At 42.5% G+C, this 11,025-nt stretch overlaps 3 protein-coding genes across 5 annotated transcripts in view; 2 read left to right on the forward strand and 1 right to left on the reverse strand.

Moving 5' to 3' along the window:
• Positions 1 to 11,025, reverse strand: part of LOC6639219 (protein furry) — a 64,132-nt gene that overhangs the window by 4,327 nt on the left and 48,780 nt on the right. For all 3 annotated transcript variants that reach the window (XM_047012224.1, XM_023181669.2, XM_023181670.2), the window contains 8 exons: positions 9,255 to 9,374; positions 9,050 to 9,183; positions 8,860 to 8,958; positions 8,662 to 8,796; positions 8,428 to 8,599; positions 8,256 to 8,361; positions 7,850 to 8,200; positions 2 to 2,102 (listed from right to left, as the gene is read on the reverse strand). In XM_047012224.1, coding sequence (XP_046868180.1) covers positions 2 to 2,102; positions 7,850 to 8,200; positions 8,256 to 8,361; positions 8,428 to 8,599; positions 8,662 to 8,796; positions 8,860 to 8,958; positions 9,050 to 9,183; positions 9,255 to 9,374 — 3,218 coding nt within the window. The remainder of the gene's footprint in view (position 1; positions 2,103 to 7,849; positions 8,201 to 8,255; positions 8,362 to 8,427; positions 8,600 to 8,661; positions 8,797 to 8,859; positions 8,959 to 9,049; positions 9,184 to 9,254; positions 9,375 to 11,025) is intronic.
• On the forward strand, positions 3,176 to 4,052 carry LOC6639562 (serine protease 1). Its single transcript, XM_002062465.4, has one exon. The coding sequence runs from the start codon at positions 3,194 to 3,196 to the stop codon at positions 3,968 to 3,970; it is 777 nt and encodes a 258-aa protein (XP_002062501.1). The 5' UTR covers positions 3,176 to 3,193; the 3' UTR covers positions 3,971 to 4,052.
• Positions 7,008 to 7,828, forward strand: LOC124460729 (serine protease 1-like). The gene has a single exon (XM_047012223.1). It carries the CDS (start codon positions 7,015 to 7,017, stop codon positions 7,792 to 7,794), a length of 780 nt encoding a protein of 259 aa, XP_046868179.1. The 5' UTR covers positions 7,008 to 7,014; the 3' UTR covers positions 7,795 to 7,828.

Here is an 11,025-nt window from a genome sequence, read left to right on the forward strand (position 1 = left end):
CGTCTAAATATTTGCCTATGGCTCGCAATAAATCGGCATTGATCGTTTGTGCCTGGGGCGCTGATAGGTCAACATAGTGCAGCATGCAGTGGATTACATTGAGCACCGGCACCTGCACTTGCTGCGGACCCTTCTCGAGCACTTCAATAAGAAATGCTAGCATATGAAGACCCATGTGGGCATAAGTGTCGTGCAGATACTTCACCACACATTTGGTCCATTGAAACGATTCCTTGCAGAAGGTCTTGCGACTATAGAGGGTCATCACTGTGCCCAGGTTCTCCAGTTTGGCACCCAGCTCGGTGGACACTTGGGCTATATTCTCGGCACTGCGTATGCATATCTCATTGGCGTCCTCGTAATGGAGCAGCATGTAGGGCAGCAGGGCAATCACGTTCATGGGAAAGGCACAACTCTGGGTGGGATCACAAACGGGTAGCGTGAGCAGTGGTGCGAATTGCGATAGAAGCGTTATTGTCGGCTCATAGGTCGAACTGTGGGTGCATCCTTTCAGGAGTAGAGCATGCACACCCGGATAGGCCGACCACTTGAGTTGCTGTTGCAATTTCTCGACCTTATCCCTGGCATCCGGACGATCCAGTGGCAGGCGATGCAGGACACGTGTCAGGAGACGCAAAGCCAAAAGAAATTCATGCTCATAGTCCGATTCAAGCAACGAGACTGACAACCAAAATAGCTGAGCCAATATGGTCATCTTATCGTCCTGCGTGGCTGTATCGCCCAGCATTTTCAAGCTCTGTGCGCTGCGGGAACGCGACAAGGCTGAACCGCCGCCGGGGGCAAATTTACAGACCACACTTCGTTCCAGCTCAATGCCCGATGCTCGATTCCTTAGCTCCACCTGCTTGTCGCAGGGCGAATTGTTGGCCTTGCGACCACAATAGGAGACCGAATAACTTGTGCTCCGTCCGTGACTTGGTATCGAATAGTTTGACGATTGTGGGGTCATGCCCGAGGGGGACTTCTTGCCGGGTAATATGGAATTTGGTCCACCATCCTTATTATTCAAATTGGGTGTACTTTTGAAGATGTCCTTCATCACATCCAATGGCCGGAAATCCGAGTCGAGACTATCCACTGCAGCTTCTAGAGTGAGCAGCAGCTCGGTGACATATCCTTGCATATCCTCGCCCTGTTCGGCCACTGTCTCGACCAAACGTGACAAAATATCCGACAACATTCGCGAATTGATGGGCACATTCAAGGCTCGAAAGATTTGCAAACATCGTCCCGCATAGTGACGGGAGGAGCACGAGAGACCCAATTGCAATGCTGTCTGAGCCCATCTCTCGGCAATGCGTGCCTGGGGATAGCTATCCGAAAAGACCTTCACCATATGCTTGAGGAAGCAGCTCAACTGGTCGGCCGACTTGACAGCCCACACCTTGGCTGTGATATCCTCGTAGTTCCACAATGGCTGGCAAGTATCCTGGGCCAGGAACTTCAGCAAGCTCTTGATTACATGCGCTATCGGCATTGTGGGACCCGGTTGCGGTGGAGCATGTTCATCAGCATGGATCAGCGGAACCTCTGAGTTCTCTGTATTATTCGGATTTATCTGCAATGCTGCCGGCGTTGCGGCCAGCGTGGCCGATGTCGCCCCATTACCTGGGCCCACCTGTTCAGTGGCAGCGGCAGGCGGCAACTGTTGCACATTCGTTGCTGGACTCGTCGACTGGTGATGGCCCGCAATTATTGTCGAGCTCGAGAGATTATGATGCAATGCATAGGCAGCTGCTGCCGCCTGGGGACTCACATGCAGCAGATAACTATCGAATTGTTGATGCAATTCGGTAAAATTATTATCAATCACAGGCAAAGCGGGCACTGTCAGACCCAAATCCAATTTGCTTGTCTCACTATTCAGCAGTATCCGGGCCACCGTTAAATGATCATTGTGCTCGGCCAGAACAATGAGTAGATTTACGCACAATTGTTTGCAATGCTCCCGGACAATGGGTCGCGTGTGATCCAGACCCAGGAATAGTATGTGCAGCATCAGTGGCAAGTGCAGGGTCCAATCGATTCCCGGTATTCCATCCACAACAATATCTGTCAGCAGCATAACGGCCACATTGCACCTAAAAGTGGATAAAACAAGGATCAGTACTAAACCCATGAACTCTTAAAACTAATTTCTCATTGAAAGTACATCAAAACCAGAGGGCCGGGGCTAACTTCGACCGCGTCAAAGTTTATATACCCTTGCAACTTTTTTGGTAACTTTTTCCTTACCTATAGCCATCAAAGTGGAAAAAGTTTAAGCTAAAAGGGCTAATGTGTCCGAAAGAACGGCCTACAATCTTATCATAGGAAAAAACTAAGATATTGATCAAAGTCACTGTTTTCCACCTATCGTTCCTATGGAAGCTATATGATATAGCTACCCGATCCTTATCAAATTTGGCACAGTAATTAACAGATACATTAAACTAACAAATGTTTAATTTTGAAAACAATCGCGTCAAAAGTAACGAAGTTATTGACAAAAGTCACTGTTTTCGAAAGATCGTTCCTATGGGAGCTATATGATATAGTCACCCGATCTTGATCAAATTTGGTACAGCCGTTTATATGTGTAATTAACTCACCAATTTCATGACAATAGCTCAGAAAATAACAAAGTTATTGAGAAAAGTCACTGTTCGTGACTTTGCCATTTGTATGGGAGCTATGTGATATAGTAATCCGATCCGGCTGAATCCGAGATATACAACGCCTGCAGTATATACAAGCCTACATGCAGAATTTCAGCTCTGTAGCTCTTACGGTCTAGGAGGAGTTTGCGTTGATCCAGACGGACGACGGACATGGCGATTTGAACTCGTCTCGTCGTGCTGATCAAAAATATATATACTTTATATGGTCGGAAATGCTTCCTTCTATGCGTTGCACACTTTTGACCAAAATTAATATACCCTTTTTGCAAGGGTATAATGTATCTCTACGATGCCATTTCCTTAAAGGGTTTTTACCAACGCGAAAAAAAACATTAGTTAATTACCTAGAAACCATACGCATAAAGTCAATGATAAGCTGTTATCTAGCTGTTGCTAATTCTCAAAGGTATTAGCATGAAGTATTTACCTAGGCCCCTCTGTTTTGGCGATGGTTATATCAGCATTTGTCGCGTATATAAATAGTGTGACCTGGGCTAGAGATCATCATAACCATGAAGCTCCTATTGGCATTCATATCTCTGGTTGTGGCCTGTACCAACGGCCAACGCCAAAATACCACCCCGGCGGTGCCGAGTCACATCATTGTCAATGGATACGCAGCCTACGAGGGCAAGGCTCCATACATTGTCAGCTTAGCCATTCGCACCGATGGCAGCAATACTGTAGCAGTTGGCGATGGAACTATAATTGCCAGCAACTGGGTTATAACTGCTGCCCATTGCCTGACGACGGACTATGTGGTCATTTACTATGGCTCCAATTGGGCCAGGCAAGGACAGATAAGCCACACCGTGCGGAAGGAGAACTTCATCCGTCACAACTTGTGGCCAGGTACCAATGGCAATGACATCGGACTGATCCGTACGCCAAGTGTGAGCTTCAACAACAGGATAAATAAGGTGGCCCTGCCCAAGTTCAGCGATAAAAACAATGCCATGGTGAACTGGTGGACTGTGGCCTGCGGTTGGGGCGGCATGGCTGATGGCAAACTGGCCGATTGGCTTCAATGCATGGATGTGCAGATCATTAGCAATGACGAATGTGGCAGATCTTATGGAAATCTTCCCTTTGGCATTGTGTGTACCAGGGATGACAACAAATCCGCTTGTGGCGGAGACTCTGGTGGTCCCCTAGTCACACATGACGATCCCAGACTGGTTGGCATCATCTCTGTCGGCGGTGTAAACTGTAAAGGACCGACTGGCTATACTCGCATTGTTGCCCATCTCGATTGGATTCGCGAGAAAACTGGCATTGCCTATTACTAATATGTTGATATACTTTGATATTCGCATATATTTATCATATATTTTTTTTCTTCTATCCTAAAACCCAATAAATATATTTCAACTGCAATCAATATGTAAATTATTTTCCATCAGGAAATATCAATTAAAAACTAAAACTGAACTAAATACGAAGAAGATATAATAGTTGAAATTCCTGGTTAGCCAATAGAAATCATGAAAACAATTTAGATCAATTTTCAGATGAATTGTCTCAGTCCCGTTTTCACTCTGCAGACTACAAATGCAACTCTTTGCTTTGGAAGAATTTAAGAACAACTTCAAATACTTTTAATTGGAGATCCTTTGACGTGTGAAACACACGTTGTGACAACTCAGTAAGACTGTGGTAACCAAGTTAACTGAATGTCCTTTACACAATGCAAATGTTATAAGGATTTAAATTAAAGATAGCCAAAAAGCGAGGCCAATATTTTATGATGTCTTGAAATCAAGTGAGTATAAAAGTGAGTGAGTGTCCCTAAAGTGAGTTAAATCCTTTTTAGGCGCATCCTGAATAGAATAGAAAAGAAAAAGGCGTTCGAAACCGAAAGAATCCATAACAGAGGAAAAGGAAGATTAGAAACTAATTAACTGATAATTCGGTTTTAGCATTTGCATAGCTAATGAATGTATGATAACAAGTATCTAGTATTTGCATAAATGAATTACAAATAAATTAATTTTAAGTATAAATATTGCCAGTAGAGAGTCATTAGTGTATTTCAGAGTTAATATGAAGCTCCTTCTGACTGTGTTCCTCTCTCTAACTGTTGCCTTCGTCCACGGCGGTAAGTGGATTACCACCACCACGCCACGATCAAATCCTGACGATAAGGAACCCGTTGGCATTATAACCCGTGGCTATACGGCAGCCGATCATGAGGCACCCTACATAGTCTTCTTGTTTTTACATAATGAGGGCAAGAACGTCGGAGGCTTATGCGGTGGTGTCATAATTCATTCGAATTGGATCCTAACAGCGGGACACTGTGTTGGGTCTGATTGGGTGGATATACATTATGGTACCAACACAAAGTGGGGTGGATACGTGCACAAGGTGGCCAAGAGTAATGTCTACAAACGAGATAAATACGATATTGCTCTCGTTCGGACTCCTTATAATGCTTTCAATGAAAGGGTAAATAAGGTGGCCCTGCCCAAGAGAGAAACCTACACTAATCAATGGGCCAAGGCCTGCGGATGGGGAGAAATGGATGTTGGACAAAAGAGCGATAAATTGCAATGCGTTCAATTGCAGATTATCAGCACAGAAGAGTGCCAGAAAACATTCCGTTTTGTGTTAAATGACACTGTCTGTGTGAGTACACCGGGAGGAAAATCTACATGCCATGGCGATTCTGGTGGCCCATTGGTCACACTCAACAATCCCGTATTGGTTGGCATAACCTCGTGGGGCGATGCACGCGGCTGTATGGTGGGCAGTCCAACTGCATTTGCCCGTGTCAGTTTCCACTTGGACTGGATACGTCAAATAACTGGTATTACTGCTTAGAGAAGAGCATAGATTTCTCCCACCAATTTTAAAAAAGGAGAAGAGGAAAAATAATAAAAATGCAAAATCAAACAATGTTTTTGTCATATACAAAAAGGTGTCACGCTCCATTTTGGGGTGCAATTGAGAGGGAACGCTTTCTTTTAATAAAAGTTAATTGCCATCAATGTGGAGTCATAAATTAGTTTCAAAGCATTTTGGCCTGAGCATGCTGCCACTAACCATAAATGGGAATCGAACCAGGGACATTCCTATTGCCAAGCGAGCACTCTATCGGTACAGCCACCGAGATACATATGTAGATGATGGCAATATTTCTTGATATTCTTTCCACAGGGGCATATCGTATTCGCATTGCCGCTGTTTTGTCGAAAATTAAAAATTTTGGTCGAGCGAGCTATTGAAATGCGATGTTGTACAACTTCACGTCACACACACACTACGAAGCCTGAGCATGTACCGACGAGTGTACACATACATAGACAGAACGAAATCACAAGCGACATACGCCTGCCTTCGTCGTTCTGTAGTCTGTGCTAGACCTGAAATTTTTTCGTAGCTGCTTGGTCCTCTCCCCACTTTACGCTCTCATTGAGAGTACGAGCGTTCGGGTTTTCCCGAAGTTCTCTGGGGTTCCATGACTAGGCTAGCGTTTGCAATCAAAAAATCATGAGTTTGTCCCATCTATGTGTTCTATGGTTAGTGATGCTGCGTTGCTCTGCTGAAAGGCTACACATGAAAAATGATTCTTTCTTTCTATTCTTTTAATTTCTCCATCCTTTGATCGTCGACTGAACTTTGTTAACTAACACCAGGCTTGTTGACTTTGAAGTGCCATTAAGCTTCAAACAGCAAATTTTGAATATTAATTTCTGAAGATTTGGGACCTTATTTTAAACACATGTCATGTTGAAACTATCATTGCTAAAATTGCTGTTTTACATAACGCGATCGGCAAAGTCTCCTTCTTTCTGTTAAGAACATCTCACTAATTTTAAAATGCCCTATGCAAAGGGAAAAAACATCAGCAACATCAGCACAAATGCAAGTTTTTCTTATCGAACATTTCCCTAAAATTATATCGTGTAGATAAGAATTATCCATAAGGCCCACATCAGTTAAAGAATGTCATCTTCTTTAAACCCTGAGAACTTAGGATCTTTATGGTAGGACTGAAAATATTAAAGAAAGATGCTAGTCCAAGGTACTAGTAATATCTAGAGCTCAGGTGGATCTGTGAAAGGATATTAAGCCCATCCCATAAAAGGAGTGCAATGAATGCTCAGTAAATGGGGCATAACCAATCCACAAAGAAAGAAAATGAGAGAGAAGGCAGAGAACTTGAAACTAATTTACTGTTAATTTCTTTTTTGCATTTGCATAGCTAATGAAGGTGTGATAACGCATATCTGGGATTTACATAGGAGAAATATACGTTAATTAGTGCTTAAGTAAGATTTTAAGTATAAATATAGCCAGTAAAGGGTCAACAGTGCATTTCAAAATCACAATGAAGCATTTTCTGGCTGTGCTCGTGTCTTTAAGTGTTGCCACCGTTCAGGCTGGTAAGTGGATTACCACCACCACGCCCGAATCAAATCCTGACGACAAGGAACCCGTCGACATCATAACCAATGGGTATACGGCAGCCGATCATGAGGCACCCTACATAGTCTTCTTGTTTCTACATGACGAGGGCAAGAACGTTGGAGCCGCGTGCGGTGGTGTCATAATTCACTCGAATTGGATCCTAACGGCGGCACACTGTGTAGGTGCCGATTGGGTGGATATTCATTATGGTAGCAACTCGAAGTGGGGTGGATACGTGCACAAGGTGGCCAAGAGTAATGTCTACAAACGTGATAAATACGATATTGCTCTCGTTCGGACTCCTTCTAATGCTTTCAATGCAAGGGTCAACAAGGTGGCCCTGCCCAAGAGAGAAACCTACGCTAATCAATGGACCAAGGCCTGCGGATGGGGACGATTGGCAGATGGCAAGTCGAGCAATGTATTGCAATGTGTTAAGTTGCAAACTCTCAGCACCAAAGAGTGCAAGAGTGTCTACCCATTTGTCTTAGATGATACCATTTGCGTGAATACGGCGGGAGGCAAATCTGTGTGCAATGGCGATTCTGGTGGCCCATTGGTCACACTCAACAACCCTGTATTGGTTGGCATTGCCTCGTGGGTCGATGCACGCGGCTGTACGAAAGGCAGTCCAGCTGCTTTTGCCCGTGTCAGCTTCCACTTGGACTGGATACGTCAAATAAGTGGAATAAGTGCTTAAATTTCTCCCCAATAAACAGAAATGCAATTTTAAAGAGCTTTTTTGTATTACTTACCGATGAAATCCACTAATGGGCAAACTGACATCTGGTAAAAATTCGGTGAGTGGTGCAAAATATCCGCCATACTCCGGCATTGGCAGCGGATGCAAGTGTGCATTTGGTGGCGCCTCCGATTGTCCGCCCCGTAATTCGACATTCTCCTCTTGCCTTAGTTCCGGATCATTGATCAGTATATCTTCGGGTCTTGGTAGTATGGAGGGTCCAGAGGCAGCTCGAATTTTATCAGCGCCACGGGGTGGACGACTTCCACTGATATTTGAGGTATTTGGTGTGGTAACAGCCGCTGCAGCAGCGGCAGCAGCTGCTTGAGTATAGGCACGAATACCGCTGTCCGACTTGCAGGTCCTATGAAAATAAACAACATTTAGCGTCTCTTCTGTCATTGTGTGTGGTTACTTACCCAATTTTAATTGGATCCTCGCCACTATGGCGTTTTGTGTGAATCGTTCCCTTTTCCACAGCCAAATCCTGAATACGCGAGTCATTAATGCCGCCCACCACTTGACCTAAATCACCAAAATGACAATTGTGATTGCGAATGTTGAACCTAGTTGTCTATCCATTCATCTTACCATCTGCACTATGACTTGAGGCTTTGCGCATGCTGGTCAGACGATAAAACGGCGGGGTCTCAGTCCTTTCAATCAGACAATTGAGTGTTTCCACCGTTTGCAATTCGGCCATAAGTTCATCCAACAAACGATCCGGACAGCTGCGGGCCAGATAAAGTGCCACACGCTTGGCCTACATTGAATTTGATATTAATCGTTTCAATTTGGATATAGAAGTTCCATTGTTCTACTTACATAAGGCAAAAGTTCAGTGGGTGCCATACCACTCATTATGACCAAATAGCGTAAAATGACTTTAAGATTGTTTGGCCAGAATTGGCATAAAGTGCCCCACAATTCCTCAATATCACGAGGATGGGCATCAGAGAACTACAAAACAATAATAGATTGATTCAAATTGATTAATGACCATCAAGTTTTACAAAATCTTACCTTGGCTGTTACATAAAATAGATTGTTAAGAATCATTTCCGTAGCCTCTGTGGAGCCAGTACCCTCGCGACGTCCTCGTGTGCCCGAATCGGGGAAATACTACAAAGACACAGAGAGAGAGAGAGAGAGAGAGAAACGGAAATATTTGAGTTTGAATGAATTTCTTCTTTTCATTCAGCCCTCTACTTACCATTATGTATGAAAGAGGTGTGGCTGGAGGTACACTGGTGGCCACCAATTCCATGTTCTGTAGCCAAGGTAAAAGGCATTGCAACAACAAGGCACGCACATCCTCTCGGGCACTTTGAAACCGATGCGTGATTTCTATACCAAAAAAAAAAAGGAAAATCATTCATCCTCACAGAAAAAGGGAGACATCTCAATTACAAACTTACCGGAAAATATAGACATGGTCAATTCGGGACGCAACTGAGCCAATTGTTTCGAAAGAAAACGCTGAGAACGGCAATAGGCACTGCTTAGCAGGACATCCAAAGTGCCAACTTTATCATCTTCTAAAATTAATGCGAAATGAAACACAAACTAAATAGAATATTTACGCAATTGGTAGAGTCAAATATATATATACTAGATATAGAATGTATCGGCGGTTGTTCTTCCGTCATATTGTTTTCGTTTTGGGAACTGAACTCTAGGAAAGTCCAGAGGCAACTGAACCGAATTTAACAGCCAACTCTGCCTTCTTTCCAAAGCTTTTCTCGCTTGTTATTGTTTCCTTCTCTTTTTTTTTTTTGGCTAGAGTGGAATATTTTGTTATTCTTTTGAATTAAATAAAGTGTCATCCGCCTAATGATGGTAATAGTAAAGAGATATTCTCAGTCGATACTCTGGAGACAATCATTGTTTCACTTTGTTGCTCCATTGACTAATCCTTGACTGAGATTGTGTGAGAGATTATGACCACTTGTTGAGGCTGGTCCTTTCATCATACTGACAACGGCCCTGACCTTGCCACCTGTTGCATGTTTATGAATGAAGTGACGACGCATGGCCAATGCGCCGACTCCAAATTGGGAAAAGCTTTTTCGTTCTATTACATCCGTTTCATACTTTTTTTCCTTTTTTCTTTTTTTGGCGCCTTCCACGAATTGTGAATTGTGCGGCGAAAGCCAAAACATCGGCACTTCTGTTTACCTATATATAAAGAATCTTTGGCCATTGTCTCGGCTTAGTTGCGCGCTTATTGTCCGCAAGGCAAGTCGAATTTGCCGCCAGGACACAAACACACACACTGAGAAGGACAACAAATTAAAAAGACATCAATTTGAGAGTGATCGCCGTTTGAAAAAAGTGTTCAAAATGTTTGTTTTCTTTTCCCCTTCAAAATTATAAAAGTGAACAAAATTTTTAAACTTTTTTTCCCCGTTACTTATAGGATATTTAAGAATTTTTTTTAATATATTATATTTAACACAAAGTGTTATTCAAATATTTTTTTTTTGTCGTTTAATCCCATTAAGCCAAAATGTCTGCTTATCTGCTTCTTTTTTTTAATGCTTGACGGTGAAAAAAAAAAGTTAATTTCTTTGGGAAAAGTGAAATTGATTCACAAGTGATAAAAACTTATGACGAACAAAATAAAATTTGTCTGCTGTAATTTGATTAAATTTTTTGTGCGAGTTTCAACAGAATCCAATAAAATGTGTGTGGAGGCTATTCAGTTTTTTCATTCTTTATGAAAATATTAATTGTTAAGGCATTTAATAAAAAATTATACAGTTTTCGAAACACTTAAATGATTCACCAATTACACACAGTCCTGAAATTTTACTGATTTCTGAGCTCCAGTAATCGTTAATTAAATATAGTTTATGGAAACTTTTGTAGATACTTTATAGTTTTAAAAGTAATTGGATTTCGTTCGCCACTTGTACTCTAATTTTTCAAAATTTTTAAAGCCCAATGCAATCTTCTTACGAACAACTTTTAACAACGATCCGCATCTTAGAACTTACTGGCGAATTTTAATTCAGTCTTGAAGTTAGTACTTGAAGTGTCCCTTTGCGCCATTTGCACAGCTAATTAAAAATTGTTGGCTTAAAACTAACTTTAGGAACTTTTGAAGAGTGCAAAATGCAAAATGTGCATTTGCCAGTAAATGAAGTGGAAAAACTTTGCAACAGTTTGAGTAGTGAGTCAATTAAA

This window comes from Drosophila willistoni (assembly GCF_018902025.1).
Source record: "Drosophila willistoni isolate 14030-0811.24 chromosome XR unlocalized genomic scaffold, UCI_dwil_1.1 Seg144, whole genome shotgun sequence".
Classification (NCBI taxonomy): Eukaryota; Metazoa; Arthropoda; class Insecta; order Diptera; family Drosophilidae; genus Drosophila; species Drosophila willistoni.

What these genes read in the sequence shown, in the direction of transcription:
- LOC124460729 (XM_047012223.1), top strand. Translation starts at nt 7,015, where the DNA reads ATGAAGCATTTTCTGGCTGTGCTCGTGTCTTTAAGTGTTGCCACCGTT.
- LOC6639562 (XM_002062465.4), top strand. Translation starts at nt 3,194, where the DNA reads ATGAAGCTCCTATTGGCATTCATATCTCTGGTTGTGGCCTGTACCAAC.